General features: G+C 38.8%; 1 protein-coding gene across 2 annotated transcripts in view; it reads right to left on the bottom strand.

Moving 5' to 3' along the window:
• The window catches only part of LOC136874567 (inactive pancreatic lipase-related protein 1), a 138,058-nt gene that overhangs the window by 23,591 nt on the left and 95,456 nt on the right, over window positions 1-19,011 (bottom strand). For both annotated transcript variants that reach the window (XM_068227952.1, XM_068227953.1), the window contains exon 5: window positions 13,939-14,090. In XM_068227952.1, coding sequence (XP_068084053.1) covers window positions 13,939-14,090 — 152 coding nt within the window. The remainder of the gene's footprint in view (window positions 1-13,938; window positions 14,091-19,011) is intronic.

Here is a 19,011-nt window from a genome sequence, read left to right as displayed (position 1 = left end):
TAGAAAGGAACGTGATTGCAGCGGGTGATCACATTTTACCAAATGTCAATCGGGAAGGTAATGCAAACGACAGGAAGCATGACCAACAAATGACAAATAAGTTAATATGGGAAGGATATCTGATTCTGAAAGTGATGGAACCACCTAGAGGGAAGAATATTCTTTACGTGGTGCTGGTAAAACAAGATGTGCTCCATACAGAAACCGAAGTAATATATGGTATTGGAGATCACGAAGCTGTTTTTGTCGTAGTTAAAAATAAATGTGATAGAAATTAAGGTCTTAAATGCAGGACTATTAGGCAGTACCATATGGCTAATAAAAAAGGCATGAGGACGATTTAAAAATGTAACTATGATCGGTGGAAAACTCTCTCTCTTTCTTAGCATTAATCCCGACTTCCAGGGTCTGCTGCTTTGCTACATCTCCTCCATTTCTGTCTGTCGTTGACATCTTCTGGTGTTAAGCCAACACTGTGCATGGGAAACAAACGGTAAATAAAAATGTAAACAAACTCTGGGATGGGTTTAGAGGAATTGCCGAGTAATGTAAAAATAGGTTTGTGCATTTGAAGGTGGTAAGGAATGGTAAAGACCTTTTATATTATCACATAAAAATAAAGAGACTAAGAGGGAGGTGCAGGTTGGAAGGAAATGGCTGTAGAAGTAAGGGGACATTGAAGGAAATGACTAGGAAATTGAATCTAGTAAAGAAGTCCGCTAAGGAAAATATTATGGCAAGCATAACTGGCAGTGAAAAATAAAAGGGTATGTAAGTCGTAAACAGGTTCCAAGACGGACATTACAGGAATCATTAATGAACAAGGGGAGTGTGTATGTGAGGGTCTTCAAAAGGGGGCAGTATGTATTGTCAAATTATCAACTTGCGAAAATTTATATTTACAATTCCACCTTTACAATATTGTAATTGTCTTTATGAAAAAGACTACATTAGAATATACTCGTGATACACGCTTCGTCCTCTTATGGGACATTTTCATTCACACATACAAACATTGAAATGGAAGTGAGGACACGTTGAAATATGTAAATAAAAACTCCTTAGATCTTGTGACGTGGCGTGTCTGGGACCCGTCAATCTATAATGTTCAAACGGTGCAGCATGGACACAATATGAAGCATAAAGTCCCATTAAAACACAGATAAAAATGTTGTTATATGCATAGAATTGTCCAATTATAAAACAACATGAGTGGCTGTGCAAATCAAATTATAAGCAGATGACCTCACACTCTTAGCTTCAAGTATGGAAGAAGCTACGTACCAGCTATCCTACCTAGAACGCATAGCAGTTAAAGTAGGGCAAGTAGGGCTAAAGATCGCTGTCAATAAAACACAATTTCTGACCAACATCAGAGAAGCACCCAACTTCATATCTTTGGGGGACAAAATAATACACGAGGCCAACTCATTCAAATATCTTGGAGAATGGATAACCCCAAATGTTAATGAGGACCTTGCAATGAAGAGTAGATGCACTAAATTAAAAAGAGCCTATCATCTTTGTAAGAACATATACAGGTCTAAATCCCTCTCCTTGAATCTTAAACTTAGACACTACAGCACCGTAGTAAGACCATCTCTACTGTACGCCTCAGAATGTCTAAACATGACCCGGAAAGGACAACTCAGAAAACTGGAACTGAAAGAGCGAAAGATCCTCAGAAGGATTATGGGTCCCATTAAAGAAGGAGTTGGCTACGGAATCAGGCACAACAAGGAACTGTACAGTAAAATAGAGAGCATTACAACAGCTATGAGGAAGAGAAGACTAATGTTCTAATGTCACATAGTCAGAATGGACAGCCAGAGACTCACTTCAAGGATCTTCAACACTGTATCTAGACGTAAAGCAACAAATGCCAAATGGACGAATTTAGTGCGGAAAGACCTACAATATCTAAACATTGATCACATTGACATTTACAACCGTGATAAGTAGTAGTCAAGACATCTGACTCTCTCCAGTCACTAACAACTAAATCACTGCGTCCAGGAGTAGGAGTGAAATGGACTCAAGAAATAAAAGACATCCATAGCGCTACAATGAAGGAATACTGGGCTAAGAGGAAGAAAAGAGCTCACCAGAGTTAAGAACCACGTGGTCCATCGTAGGCCTAAACGAAGAAAGAAGAAGAAGCTTGATGATATTGCCACATTAACATAGCTTTCTTGATTATATTGCACCCATAAGCGAATTTACCTAATTAATTTACAAATTTAAAGTTGAATATTTCGCATATGGGACACTACAGTTGGCTGTAAACTAGCAGTCACAAAGGAACTTTCTGGCGCCAGTGTGACGGCGAGTAGAATCCTCGAAACTCTTCTTAGAGCACGACCAAATTGTAAACCGCCCTGAGTACTCCTTCCAATAAATTTTATGATACCGCCTAGGAGTGGCGACGTTCTGTTGGTTCTCACGAGAAAATCACGCGTTGAGGCTTGACCTACTTAGCTAGGACAAAGGGACAACGACAATACCCGCCAACTCTTGGGAGGAAATGGAAGCATCCACGCTACGAAGAGCGCGAAAGTCTCAGCCAATCACAAAATTCCAAATTTGAATGAACTGTCATAGCGGGAATCTACAGTCAGTATTTCGCTATCTGAAGCCCGGTGTGGTGGTGAAAAACAGTGTCCTGATTTCTTTATAATATTTGGAAATTTATCAGTGCGAATCTGTGGTTAATAAGTGCCTAATTAATAGAATTTAACTCCACACGGAGGGGTAGTAGTCTCCAGAAGAATGAACTGTCATGGCGGGATGGATCCATTCACCGGAAGAAAATAACACCAGTGACGCGCGCCGTCGTGTGGATTATCCTGTGATCATTTCCCACGGCGAAATATTACATGTAAGTCAGACAAAATTTAGGAAGTTTTGCACATAAATTTTGAAAACTTTAACCTACGGATGTACGATAAAGCGCTCCCGAGGGCTAGATCACTACGCCACATCCCTTCCACAGAACTATTTTCAAGGTGGGGGGAGAACTCTTTACGAAACCCAGCGACCAGGGGGTTGAATTCTCAGTGATTCTTCAGAATTCTCAGTGTTTCTTCAGATTCTCAGTGATTCTTTTGTAGTCGCAGTGATTCTCGAGTATTCTCAATGAAACTTCAGTTTGACAGTGTGAATCAGAGCGACAGTGTGACAGAGTGTGACAGCTAATTCAGTTAGTCAGCTTTACTTTTGGCTGGTAGGAAAGCGAGTAGAGACACTTGTAGGCATTTTGAGAAAGCCTTGTATTATTTTACTTGGGAGAGTAACATTTCAGAAATGAACACTTTAACGAACTTTTACTATTTATGCAGAAATAACAGGCAAGAGCTACACTTTCAACACTTGGCTTAAATGAACTCACATTACGAGTCGAGAGGAACAAGTCCATGTTTTCAGCATAATTACATAAGACCTCTCTAACCCACGGGTAGTTTCACATGTGTTATCAGCATAAACTTCTCCACAACATTTGAAACTTTATTTTAGCTTGCTTTTACCACTTAATAAACTGTTTGGCAAGCGATATGTTTACGGGGAGAGACGAGTAAAGGCAGACAGGGAGGAGAATGACTTTTCTTCAATGAAGGCCGCAGTGGTAGACCTTGAGCAAACAGTTATGTCCCGTTGGGGTTAATGTACGGTAAGCTCTATGTAAACAAAAGCTGAGAGACCAGAGTGCAGACCAACAGGTGATTTTCAGGTAGATAGCGGAGACGACCGGCCAACTTCACGACAGGAGTCTGCAGTGGTATCGTCTAACCTTCACTGGAGTGCGAGAAATGCGAGTGTTTCATGTTAACGTAAGCGTGTGTTTCGGCATGACAAAAATGTGTCAAATTTGCGTGTGTGAAAATTTGGAATACCACAGCAGCATCAAGATGGTATTCTAATTCACCATGACCGAGTCCGGAGGGTGAGCCAGCATGCCTCCATCACCAGGTATGAGCATCAATAAATAATGTAAATAAATATGTAGGACCGTGACTAATCGATGATCAAATGTAGCTTAGAGTATTAGGTAGGATTGTAAATAATTCACAGTTTTATTATACTACTACTACTACTAATAATAATAATAATAATGTTGCACTTTCATCTAGAGTTATTTGTGCATTTCGTTGAGGTAGATGTTGTTTGCGTGTTGTTATGGATTATTTCTGTAGTAGGTCACTTTGACAGTTTAGGAAGCTATGATATTTGATCTATGAGTGTAACGCCGATTTATTTATAATTATATTCATCATGTTATTATATCGTTGGTTTTGAGTCATATTTTGTTGGAGTTTTAATCTAGTAGACGCCGCATTGTTGTTTTTAATGTTTATTTTTGCTTTTTATGCGCATTCAGTTTGTTTATGTTGGGGAATCATCCTTCAGGTGACCGTTTCTGGTAGTACTTATCCCATGTATTTTTGCGACGATTGTTGGTAGACGCGAGTATTTATTTCTGTGAAGTTGCGGTTACACATGTTTCAACATCTGTGTTTTGAGAGGCAATCTCGTCATTTTTTTAAAATATAGAAACAGTGAGTGCCAGGAAGCCATTGATGAGTCAGCTCTGATATTTTGTGATATGTGAAGCAGAGAATGATCGAGAGATCGAGCTAGATGAATAATATCCCTGATGATCTACGTTGATAATGGAAATGTGAGATTTGGACCATGTCATGAACTGTCGTAAGAAATCGTAATATGCACGACAGATATTTCGCCCGCCGGATACGAGCGAGGCCGTATTGTGAGAATAATGAATAATGATGACGTCGAGAATTAATGAGTAAATAGAATTGTGAAATGAATAATTTAACCAAGAGTGTTAAATGTGTTACGACATGGGTTATGATTGTAGGCAGAAGCCTGTATTTGTTTAAATAATTCCAGGGAAAGTAGATGCTCGGCAAATATGTTAGCCATTGTACATGTGAGCAGAGCGACAAGTCAATGTGTTTTTCGATAGTCATGTAAAGTCATGGATGACATGAAATAACAGTAATTATTGTCCAGAAAGGTTAAATAGTATCATGTCCAGACATTTATCGTCTGAGGTTAAAGATTGCCGTCAAATTCACAATATTTATATTTTTGCTACTCGCAGCGGGGTATATTTTTCTGGAGACTCTGATTTTTATTTTGCGCATTCCATCCTTATTAATTTCCAGTAGGCCGCGATGGTGGGATCTAGTTTTGCTTATTTGTTTTCTTTCTGAGTGTACTTTAGTACCGTTTGTTGTAGGACGTGAGCGTATGTGAATTATTTATATTTGATTGGATGTAAATAGATAGAGGTAGATAGGCTAGTTTTGATTTCTGTATTTTCTTGGTCGGAGCAATGTTTCTCCGTTAACTGATTTAATGATGTAAATAAGATTTCAGATGTTAGGTTAATGGATCATCGATTAAGTCACAGTCGAAACCATAGTAGTGGTATGCTCATACCAGATTTAGTAATTACCAAACCTTTTAAAATCCACTACATTTTATTTAGAAAGTGAAGCGATCTTTAATAAACCAATTGTATAAAAACTGCCGCAATGAATGAGGTAAACAAGATGGCATCTGCCTCCATCTAGTGGTGGTACCACAAATAATGAGTTGATAATGAAATGCAGTTAGCGGCAAATTCAATAGAAATTTTAATGTACAAGGATCGCTGTCATTTGAATGTTAACATGAGGCACTTGGCCTAATCTTTTGGATTATTTTAAGAAGTCCAGTCTATCACAGGCATGCAAGTGAAGTTTAAAAATTAGATGAGTGGTTGTAACACTCAGATTTATGTTTCAATAATTTATTTTGTTTAATCATGAGGTGTTTGAATAAGACAGTGGTTATGTGGTAAATGAAGGGTGATGTTCATGGCTGTTTTCTTCGAATTATTCCTTATGTGATACACTTGGTTAGTGCAGTCCATGATTATTTTAAAGTTGGGTGTTTTCCCAAATGAGCCACATGTGTTAATATTTGATAACTCCTCTGAGACAGTGGATTTGATGACGTAACTAATTACTTTATTATGATTCAACTACTTTTAATTTATTTGAGAGATATTTTTCTACGTAATATATTTCTGTAGTTCAAGAAGGTGGTCTTTCTGACCAGAGTTTAAATTGATTCACGTTATCAACTTGAAGACAGTGTCAACATAGTCTGGAATATTTTAATTAATGTGATTGACCTTCAGTCAATTATTAGGCAGATAGTGGTGTTATTGTGAGGCAGATCCTCAATCTTTAAATTTTCTTAATCTCATTTATTTTATTTTGTTTACATTTTTTTCACCAGTCTAGTTCAATTACATTCTTTTTTTGGCACTTTGCATTTTATTCAATAAATCAGTCTTTATTTTAAATTTTAATTCAGTCTTTGGGTACCGTCATTTTAGTTAGTTTACCCCATCTTTTCATTCCCTCACTCCTTGATCGACGGGTGGCCTCTCTTCGGGGATAGCGGACGGTCACGACTGAGGAATAAGAGTCTACATGCAGCGGTGAGTATCATTTACATGTCATTTATTACAGGAGCAGCCGGCGCACAGAAGAAGGAAGAGTTCACCGCAGTTGTTGCCTTGAAAAGGGCACAATATGAAGAAGGTGGAGCTATGCTGATGACGCAAGTTGAACTTGATTGTATATTGACAATATGGCCTAAAAGGAAAAAATATGAGTAAACTAAAGAAGAAATTCAATTGAAAAGTTAACTGTGCGCCCATCTGGTCACTCACCTCCTTGCCCGTCCTACGTCGACCACTCCACCTCAAGTGTTAAAGCTGACTGAGTGACGTCCTCGAAGGTAGTTGAGGACTGACTAGGAGGGGAGGTTGAGGGGAGTTTCATGTAAGGGGAGAGGTGTTAAGCATTACCCACGCACCTTGGTGTAAAGAATTTACTGATTAACTCCGCGAAACGTATATTGATTTCCTCCAATATTTCATTAAGATTAAAAATCAGGTTGCATTTTTTATCAGTATTTATACAAATGTTTTCCAAAAGATTCAATAGATTTCCTTTCCTACATAAATGGAGAATTTGAACGGCTTGCTTTATGTCAGTGAATGTATGAATGGTATCGACCATATGAGAACCAAATGCCGAAAATCTGACGTATTTTGACGCATTAACATGTTAATTATTCCTTATGTTAAAATTGCGTCCTGTCTGTCCAAAATAACTGGCGGAACACTTTAATTTGTAAACTTCCGATTTCCAAAAATTGCTATTGCAGTTATTGATAGTGTGCTGATTATAGAAAAGACGAGCGTTATTATTGGTTATCTTGAAAGAAACTTTCATATTAATTTTCTTGAAAACATTTGTGAATTCGTATATTTTACTGTGACTGTAGGTGAAAAGGGCGTAACTATATTCTTTCTTTTTGGTATCCTTGGTTAATGTGGAAAATTATCTCTTCTCCATCTTGCTAATAATTTTATCCTCAAATTGCCTGCTGAACCCGTTGCTTTTAACTATAAAATAAATAGTACCCAATTCATTTTTACGATCTACTTCTGGCATGGGTATATTATAAGCTCTGTAAATAATACTATAAAAGGAGGCCCTCTTATGTGCTGCCGGATGTATGGAATTTTGTCTAACTACGTTCACCGTTTGAGTGGGTTTCCTGAATATTTTATACCTAAGTTTATTAGAGTCATTAATAATTGTAATGTAAAGAAAATTTAACGCTTTATTATTTTCACTTTCAAAATAAAATTTAATCTGTGAATCCATATTGTTTAATTGGTCTAATACCTCCTCTCCATTAGTAATGCTGTGTTCAATTATTGTAAACGTATCATCTACGTATCTCAACCAGCATATTATTCCTTCAATGTTGTTGATTTTATTATTTTCAAGAAAATCCACATACATTTTCGCCAAAATTCCCGAAACAACATCCTGTTTATATGTTTGGCCATTAAATATAAAGTAATTATTAGCGGTGATGAACTCCAAAATATTAATAAAATCGGCTACGTCTTGCCTACTCAAATTCCTGTATTTATGTAGATTATTCATTACAAGATTTATAGTTTTTGATACTGGAATATTCTGGGACATGTTTTTCACGTCAAATGAATATATCTTATGGTTCTATTGCATGTTTAAATCTTTATTACGATCACAAAATTCTTTTGAATTCTTAATAGACTTGTTAGCCTCAAATTACTTTTGTTTTGGACTTATTTATTTTCATCTTGTACTCCTTACCCAAGACTTCATCCATACCACAGGGCAACTTCTCGAACTCTTCTGCAGTCTCAGATAAAATAAAAAATTATCAGTAAATCTGAAGGTTTTGATTTCCTCTCCCTGGAATTTGATTCCCTTTACAAATTCCTCTTTGATTTCCTTTACTGCCTGTTCTATGTAAACACTGAAAAGGAGGGGGGACGGACTGCAGCCTTGCCTCACTCCTTTCGGGATTGCTGCTTCTTGTTCAAAGCCCTCAATTCTTATCACAGCAGACTTATTTTTATGCAGACTGTAGGTAATTATTCGTTCTCGGTATCTGATCTCAATCACCTTCAGAATCTTAAATAGCTTGGTCCAATCAATATTATCGAATGCCTTTTCTACTTCTACGAATACCATGTACGTGGGCTTGTCCTTCTTAATTCGATCAGGATTGCTTCACTTGTTCCTAATTTTTTCTGAAACAAAGTTGATCTTCTCCCAACTCAGCTTCAACTTGTCCTTCCGTTCTTCTGTAAATAATACGCGTTAAAATTTTGCAGGCATGAGATACTAAACTAATGGTGCGGTAGTTTTCACACTTGTCAGCACAGTCTTCCTTGGGAATAGGTATAACAACATTCTACCGAAGAAAGTATGGCGTTAATTCTGTCCCATATATCTTACACACTAGATGGAGTAACCTTGCCTTGCTGGTTTCTCCTAAGGCAGTCAGTACTTCAGAGGGAATCTCATCAATTCCAGGTGCCTTGTTTCTATTTAGATCTCTCACAGATCTGTCAAACTCTGACCTCAAAATTGGGCCTTTCATTTCATCAGCATCAACAGTCTCGTCTTGTTCCAGAACCAAACCATCAACGTCTTTACCTTGATACAACTGTTGGATATGTTCCTGCATCTTTCTGCTTTGTCTTCTTTCCCTTGAAGTGGCTCCCCATCTGAGCTGTTATTATTCATACACCTATATCTCCTTTCCCCAAAGGTTTCCTTGATTTTCTTGTATGCAGTATCTACCTTTCCTAAGACCGTACAACCTTCAACATCCTTTCATTTCTCCTTCAGCCATTCTTCATTAACTATCTTGCACTTTCTAACCACTTTATACTTTAATCGCCTGTATTCTTTTCTGACCTCTTCATTTCTAGTATACTTGTACTTTTGTCGTTCATCAATCAGGTCTCGTATCTCCTGAGTTATCCACTGATTCTTAGTTGATCTTTTCTTCCTTTCTAACATTTCCTCAGCAGCCCTACTGACTTCCTTTTCCATGACTATCCACTCTTCATCTATTGTGTTTCCTTCAGCCGTATCATTTAGTCCGTGTGCAACATGTTCCTTGCAAAAATCCCTCACACTCTTTTCTTTCAACTTGTCTAGAGCACATCTTTTTGCATTACTTCCTTTCTTCAATTTCTTCAACTTCAGATGGCATTTCGTGACCAACTAGTTGTGGTCAGAGTCCACGTCTGCTCCTGGGAAAGTTTAGCAATCCAACACCTGGTTTCTGAATCTCTGCCTAATCATAATGAAGTCTATTTGATACCTTCCAGTGCCTCCAGGTCTCGTCTACGTATACAGCCATCGTCTGTAATGTTTGAACCAAGTATTAGCAAGGACGAAAATATATTCCTGCAATATTCATCCAGCCGACTTCCTCTCTCGTTCCTTTGTCCCAATCCGAATTCTCCTACTGCATTAACTTCTCTTCCTTAGGCTACCACTGCATTCCAGTCTCCCATTACATTTAGATTCTCGTCACCTTTAACGTATTGTATTAAATCTTCTATAACTTCATATATTCTTTCTATTTCCGCATCATCAGCTGAACTAGTAAGCATATAGACCTGTAATATTGTGGTGGGATTTGGTATGGTGTCTATCTTGAAGACAATATTTCTTTCACTATGCTGGTAGTAGTAGCTTCCCAGCTGACTTATTTTCTTACTCATTATTAAACCACCTCCTGCATTTCTCCTGTTTGATTTTGTGTTGATAATTCTGTAGACACCTGACCAAAAATCCTGTTCTTCCTGCCAACTACATCTAACTTTAGTCTATCCATTTCCCTTTTCAGATTCTCTAACTTACCACAACGATTCAAACTTCTAACATATCACGCTCCGACTCGCAGAATGTCAGCATCCATCTTCCTGTTGGTTGCCTCCTCTCGTGTAGTCCCCACACGGAGATCAGAATGGGGGACTATTTTACCTCCGGAATATTTTACCCTGGAGGAAGCCATCATCAGTACATCATTCATACAGAGAGAGCTGCATGTCCTCGGGAGTTAGTTACGGCTGTATTTTCCCGCTGCTTTCAGCCGTGTAGCAGTATCAACACAGCTAAGCCATGTTGAGTATTATTATAAGGGAATATCAGTCAATCATCTAGACTGCAGCCCTTGCAACTTCCGAAAGGCTGCTACTCCCCTTTTGAAGAACCGTTCGTTAGTCTGATCTCCAAACAGATACCCATCCGATATGGTTGCACCTGTGGCTCGGCTATCTGCTTCACTGGGACGCGCAATCCTCCCCACCGCGGCAAGGTCACATGGTTCTTAGGGGAGGAAATAAAACTTATGGTAACTTAATTATACCTGAATGAGAAACAACTTAACTACAACAGAACGCATTCTATGTAGGAGTTCCCAAATTCAAGTGTTTAAGGATTTAAACTGAAATATACATGTTTATATAGTTGGAGCCGGCCCCGTGGTGTAGGGGTAGCGTGCCTGCCTCTTACCTGGAGGCCCCGGGTTCGATTCCCGGCCAGGTCAGGTATTTTTACCCGGACCTGAGGACTGGTTCGAGGTCCACTCAGACTACGTGATTAGAATTGAGGAGCTATCTGACAGTGAGATAGCGGCCCCGGTTTAGAAAGCCAAGAATAACGGGCGAGAGGATTCGTCGTCCTGACCACACGACACCTCGTAATCTGCAGGCCTTCGGGCTGAGCAGCGGTCGCTTGGTAGGCCAAGGCCCTTCAAGGGCTGTAGTTCCATGGGGATTGGATTGGATATATTTGGAATTTTTGAGTGTGATTTGATAGAAACTGATGATGCTCTTTCAAGACTGAAACATGAGTTTCTGTTTTAATTAAATTTGTTTTCCACATAAAATTGAGTTACCATACCAGGTGTTCGCATAAGTCTTTTCCCTTTTCACTAAGAGATAGCGCCTGCGAACAGTACGCAGCGTATGAGTTTGACACTTACGTCAGTTTGTTCGTCTGACATTAACCTACCAACACAAACAAGTTAAGTCCGCCAAACACTAGCGTCTGTGTTGTATCGTTCAGTGATCTTGTCGACGCTTGTACCTGAAAAAGAACGTTTGCGACACGAATTGCTTTATCTTATTTAATCAAAAGGAAAAGGCTGTCGAAATCGTTTGCTGGTAGAAACATATGGTAAACACGCTCCATCGATTAGAACATGTGAGACATGGTTTCGACAATTTAAACGTGGTGATTTCAATGTGAAAGACAGTGCGCGCTCTGGTATTGCATATTGTGAACTCTTGAAGCCTGGCTAAACCTCTAATGCACAACGCTATAGCCAAAAAGATGATTAATTTAAATCATGCATTGATCGAACTTCAAGTATTTGGGAAGTATGATCAGAGATGAGTATTGCACAACAAAAATTAAGAAAAGAATTGCCATAGCAAAAGAAGGCTTTAAGAAAAAATCAAAATTATTTTGTGGACCACTAAACAAAGATTTGAGGAAAAGACTTGCTAAGTGTTACATTTGGAGCATAGCGCTGTATGGCGCAGAGACTTGGACATTGAGAAAGAAAGAGAAGATTTTAGGCAATAGAGATGTGAGTATGGAGGAGAATAGAACGAGTGAAATGGGAAGACCGGGTAAGGAATGAGGAGGTATTACGAAGAGGTTGAGAAGAACGAAGTATGTTACAAATCATTAGAAGGAGAAAAATGAACTGGATCGGACATTGTTTGAGGAGGGACTGTTTACTGAAAGAAGGAATAGAAGGAATGGTGAAAGGCAAACGAGGAAAAGGAAGGAAAAAGTATCAAATGTTGGACAATATCCAAGGAAATAAATATTCGGACATGAAAAACTTGGCGCAGGACAGGCAACAGTGGAAGAAGTTCATCCCATGACAAGACCTGCCATAAGGCAGAATACGTATATGGTGATGATGATGATCGAAAGACGACCGGAATGGGCCAGAAAATACGTCAAAGTGACTCCGTTACACGGCAATGCGCCGTCTCACGCAGCAAAACCAGTGAAAGACGCCTTGAAATCGCTTTGATGGGACATCCTTCCGCACCCGCCTTAATATCCCGAGCTGGCGCCATCTATCACCTCTTCGCATCAGTAGGGTACGCCTTGCAGAGCAGCACTTCAGCAATTTCGAGGAACGGTTTGCCGCAAAAGACAAACAGTTTTTTTTCTGGCATGGTATTCATAAATTACGTGAAAGATGGGCGAATGGTGTAGAAGCCGATGGTCAATATTTTGAATAAACAAAAAAATGAATTTCACTCGAAAATTACGTATTTTCTTTACCACAAAAACCGGCAAGAACTTATGCGTACACCTGGTATGATTTCTTTTTCAAGTATTTATAAATGCATTTATTCAAAGTTAATTTCTGCAGGCTGAGTAACCCAGCAGTTATAAATGGACTAAGTCGAATTTGACAAATCGCCAAAAAAGTAAAATAAGTAAGTCGAAAATAATAGTAATGGAGTGCAGTCCAACGAACTCAGGTGATGCAGGATATATTAAATTATAAAATGAAGTCTTAAAGAAAATAGATTAATATTGGTACTTGCGTAGTAAAATAACTAACGATGGCAGAAGTAAGGAGGACATAAAATGCAGACTATCACTAGCAAAAAAACGCATTTCTTAAAAAACAAATGTGCCGACTTGAAACAATGATATATGAATTTGGTCTTTTTGAAGACCTTTGTCTGGAGTGTGGCATTGTATGGAAGTGAAACATGGACGATAAGTAGCTCAGACAGAAAGAGATTAGAAGCTTTTGAAATGTGGTATTGTTCAAAGAATAATGCTGAAGATGAGATGAGTAGATCGAATCACGAATGAAAGTATCCTGAATCGGAAAGGTGAGAGGAGAATTTTGGCTAAAATTGATTAGAAGAGGAGATAGAATGATAGTACACATCTTAAGTCATCCATTAGTTAGTTTTCGAAGGAGGTGTAGATGGTAAGAGTGGAAGGGGTGGACCAAGGTATGAATATGACAAACAGAATAGAGAAGATGTAGGGTGTAGTGTAGTTACGTAGAAATGAACCGGCTAACACAGGATAGGGTGGCATGGAGAGCTGTATGGAGTGATGACCCAATCAACAACATGATACGATGTACTTGAATTAATACATTTTCTTCGATGTTTTGCAGGTTCGCAAGAACAATACGGAAACTCGCAAATTTTTAGGGAGTTCTCCACTTGTTAATGCTCCGTTCGATACAAATAGTTAAGAGATGCAATATTATCTGACATCTTGTTAAAAGGAAGCCGGCATTAATACATTTTTACAATAATATTATAATGTCCTGAATTATATATCGTGCTTAAAAAGAGTTAAAATTTATAATTCTCACAATGTTCGACATATGTTCTGTTTGTAAGCGTCATGTCTTTCATTTTAGAGAAAGAGTTCTTTCAACACACTTTCATGATTAAACATTACTCAAATAACGAGTATTTTATCTTACCTTGAATGACGGTCCGGACACTTTCTGTATCATATCTCTCGGTGTAGCCAGGCATGTAGATAACTGTCGGTTTCTCCAGTTCGAACAAAGAATTGTTCAAGAGCTGAGGTGATTTATGAAGTGGTATAACTTCGAAGTCCCCTGGCGTCGTGCTAACATAATGATATATTAAAAAGACATAGTTACCAATTGGTAAATCCATAATTAAAACATGTATTTTATGGATTTCAAAATTTTCTTAAGTATCAGAATTGTTTTATGTTCACTTCATCATCCCCTGGGGGCATTCAACGTCTGACCATGAAGCACTGATGGCGGAACTAGGGTCTATCTCATAATATTTATTTTTATTAGCCCTTGAACAGTTTAATTTCACCTTTTACGCATAAACTTCATGAGTCAATCTTGTTTTCCCCCTACCTGAACGATATTAGTTTTGCGAGGCATAGGGAGTCTTTCGTTCTCATAGCCTTCATATCCTACGCTTTTGTGTACCTTCATCTTCATTCTTCCAAGGTTTGACCCTGTTCATTTTTTCCTTCCTTGTTAGAGTTTTGAGATGACGTATTTGTATTTACTAATCTCCTAAATCAAACATTACTACGACCGTTCCGTTCCTCCTCGGACTACAGAAGGGGGAGTCAGGACTGAAAAGTTGAACTACAATTTACTACTTATCACAACCAAATTTAAAAACGAAAGTATATATTAAGAAGATATAGATAGCACCATAGAAAATTGGGAGTTGATTAGTTAATTTCTTGCAATGTTATAAACAAAAAACATATATTTTATATGTAGCAATAATTTGGCAGGTTTGTAAAATATAATAACATATTTAGTGATAAATCTACGGTTTTGCAGTCATGTATAAAGTATATTGAAGATGTAAGATTTTCAATATTTCATTATTCAAATTTAAACAGCATATACGGATTTTGAAATACAATAAATTAGAAATATTATAAAAAGGATTTGAAAAATAAAATATTGAATTTAACCTATGAAATCTGTGCCACATTTAAATGTTGGTCTATGAATGAATTTAAAAAAATATTCAAAAACTAAATGGAAATTTTAATTTTGGTGAGATATACAGATTGTTTTGCTTTTATGATCTTAACACATTTTGGACCATAAAATTCAATTTCAATAAACATATAGAAATATTTTCATGTAATCGAGCCGCTAGAAGATTTTTTTAAAAATGAATCAAATTTCTAAATATTTAAATATTTTTGATACCGTAATACATAATAGCTATCTCCATTTTCAAAGAAATGGGAGAAGTCTTTGTGTCGCACTTCATGCACCTGTTAAAGCGAGTTCTGCCCACCAGACTGCTATGAATTTATCTTTCTACTTCACCCATTGAGTTGTAAAAGGTAATGCTTCTTTTGGGAAGCCTCGCCCCGCCCCGCCCCAGTCCTAACCCCTTCGAAAAATTTCTGGATACGACCTTGCCTTCACGAAGTTAGTGCCTAGTTGAATGCAGACTGTATGGCAGTGCGGATAATTTCGCTGATAATTTCCAAATAATGAAGTTTATTTATTATCACTCCTGTATACTCTTATTCCGGCTTGTGGTTAAGACGATCCTTGACGTTGATATGGGAGAATGGTGAGTACTTGAAGCCGTAAATCTGACCTAAGCCTAACTGGATCCTGCCCGCAATTCGTGGAAGGAACGAAAAAAAATATTCCGAAAGAAAACCGCTCAATACCTCGGTAGTAGTTGCAAGAGGAAATCCTTCATAAACATGTGACTGTAGGGGTTCTGGTGCCCGGTACCAGGCTTGTTGTATTGTGTTATCAGATCTATCCGTTTCAATACCTTAGGTGTAATATTGTTAAATGCAGATGCGGATGCGAATGAAGGAAGTGGACGCGGATAACATTGTGTATATCCACACAGGGCTCTACGTATTGGGAATTGATTCTGTGCGAAATCAAGCTATATTTTCCCAACAATCAGTAGTACAAGATTAAACCTAAGACACATGTGTTGGACTGATGTTCAAATTTAGTCCTACAAATGTTCAATATGACCCCCACCAGCAGCTCGGACCACATCAAGGCGGTAGGACAATTCCTCCCAAACTCGTTGCAGCATATCACGATCCACTGAGTTGATCACACGTGTTATCCGCTCTTGAAGGTCATCCAGTGTCGTGGGTAGTGGCGGCACATAAACGTTGTCCTTGACGTATCCCCACAGGAGGAAGTCGCAAAGAGTGAGGTCTGGGGATCTGGGAGGTCATGCGAGTAGAGCACGATCCGTAGTAGTGTGTCCATCAATCCACTGTTGAGGCACTGTTTCATTCAGAAATGCTCGCACTGGTAAGCTCCGATTGACTACCTTACGTTATAAGAGTTTCATAGTAACTTGCCCGTAAGTGGAGAATATTTTCAGTAATATATATACCAATTTTAGCCTTGTCCATTATATTGCTGAATTTCTACAAGTTCAAATCTGCTAAGGAGACGAAATATGGACCACTTACCTTATATGAAGGCAGAATGTGAATTTGTATGTAATGTGTAATCTTAGAAACTACGGGAACGATTTTGAAATTTCTTTCACTATTCGAAAGAACATTCCGGTGAACATAATTCATGTATCATCTCGGGATATCAAAGGGTTCTTACGAGAACCGAAACTGAAGAAAAATATGGCAGCAAAAGTGTATCTGAATGTTTGCTTGCCCGTCTCTAATTTTTCCACAAAAATTACTTACTTGATGGATCTTAAATTTGGCAAGCATTTAGCAGGTACCCTTGGTAAACATATAGGCTACTTAACATCACGTTATCTTTTAAGTGGGTCATGTAGCGAAAGGAAATGTGAACCAAGTCGGAGAAAAACGTACGCCTGGCACACAGAATCCAATACGCTGCCGAAACTGTTAGGCCTATTGAACATTGGAGTATACCTGAAATTCGATTTACCAGGAAAATATATTATATGAATTTTCTTCGTATCTCTAATATTTTTCGGAAAGGAATTGCATTTCTGTGTTTTGGCGCATGTTTTATCCGTTTTATGTTTGTGTGTGTATGTGTTGGTATATTTCGTGTAAAAGCTACTTGACGGACCGTGCTCAAATTTGGCAATCATATGGATGGAACCTTTTGTTACTATATGGGCTACTTACTACCACAGTGAATCTTAAGGGAGCCATACGGGGATTTAAAATGTGAAGCAAGTCACAGGAAAATGTACGTCTGGGATCCATAAAAGTGAATACCTAAAGTACTAGTCTTTATTAAATAATGGAATCAGCGAGTGTACATAAAATCCGATTAGAAGAAAATTTATATGCATTTCATTATTTTAACAGTATTCGAGAAAAGATGCTTTTTTGTATTTTACAATCGCATTACCTCTTACTGTAAGACAGCTATGTAACGATAAGTGAATCAGTTCAGAGGAAAAAATACAACTGGGAACCTTAAAAGTACCCTTATAGTACCTTAAAAGAGTATATGTTCCCTATAAGATTAGTCCCATTAAATACTGGAGAACATCGAGTGAACCTCCAGTACCCCCTGTGGGTGGGGGCGGTAGAATAACACCCAGGGCATCCCCTGCCTGCCGTAAGAGGCGACTAAAAGGGGCCTCAGGGGCTCCGACCTTTAGAACGTGGGTTGGCAACCACGGGGCCCTTAGCTGAGTCCTGGCATTGCTTTCACTTACTTGTGCCAGGCTCCTCACTTTCATCTGTCCTATCCGACCTCCTTTGGTCAAGTCTTCTTCTTTTCCGACCCCGACGATATTACGTAGAGGCCTAGGGAGTCTTTCATTTTCACGCCCTTCGTGGCCCTTGTGTTCCTTTGGCCGATATCTTCGTTCTTCGAAGTGTCGGACCCCATCCATTTTTCATTCTCACTCAGCTAGTTGCTTAAAGTCGCACCGACACAGATAGTTCTTATGGCGACGATGGGACAGGTAAGGGCTAGGAGTGGGAAGGAAGCGGCCGTGGCCTTAATTACGGTACAGCCCCAGCATTTGCCTGGTGTGAAAATGGGAAACCACGGAAAACCATTTCAGGGTTGCCGACAGTGGGGTTCGAACCTACTATCTCCCGAATACTGGATACTGGCCGCACGTAAGCGACTGCAGCTATCGAGCTCGGTCTTCCATTTTTCCCTCTGATTAGTGTTATATAGAGGATGGTTGCCTAGTTGTACTTCCTCTTTAAAAAATAATCACCACCACCACCACCTGTACCTACAGTAAAATTCGAATTGCCAGAAGAAAGGTTTATATGCATTTTCTTCGTAACTAATAGTTTTCGAGGAAAGAATGATTTCCTGTGTTTTGTCGTATACTTTTGAGGGTTGGAATGTTATGTCCTCACTTTTAGTGAATAAAATAAGCCACAAATTGGCGGAAGCTGGACCACTTAATTCGAGAACTCTTACACACATGTATGAGTGATTCATGGCGCCCAGTCACGCTCTCGCCGTAACTAAGTACGAAACCATATACAACTGACTCCGCTTCAAATTGAGGACCGTACACTAGCGCCGCGTGCGAGTATAACATTAAATGCCTCTGATTGGTATTGAACAAAAGAAAAACAGAAACACACTCGTCAGATAACACGACATGGAGGTTCACTGCAAAATACTTCAAAAAGTAATATAATTTTGTGCGTATTACCTCCCACTCAGTCACAGCCTTCCTGATTGTTAACATTCTCCAAGTTGTTATGAACTATTTTAGCTTTATGCTATATATCGGAAACGTGCTTTTCTTTAGGAAACCATATTATACGTTACGTATGAGCTGGTCAATTATCCCATATACCTGTACGAGGGCGAATCAGAAAGCAAGTTACACTAGCTCGCCGCGAGAGCACGCTGTGTGACGTGACCGTGGCCAACGCGGAACAAGCTACAGTAACTGCTGACACGTCCGATAGGAAGGTTAGTGTGGTATCCCGTCGCGTTGTATGTGCAGAGCGGGCTAGGCTCAATGGCGCGTCAACTGGATGTTCGTTACAAATTGGAGGTGCGTGCAGCGATCGGATATCTATGGGCTAAACGGCTCAATTGCACGGACATTAA

The sequence above is a fragment of the Anabrus simplex genome, chromosome 5, assembly GCF_040414725.1.
Source record: "Anabrus simplex isolate iqAnaSimp1 chromosome 5, ASM4041472v1, whole genome shotgun sequence".
NCBI lineage: Eukaryota > Metazoa > Arthropoda > Insecta > Orthoptera > Tettigoniidae > Anabrus > Anabrus simplex.
Note: the sequence above shows the minus strand (reverse complement) of the source record. Positions and strands in the feature narration are given on the sequence as shown.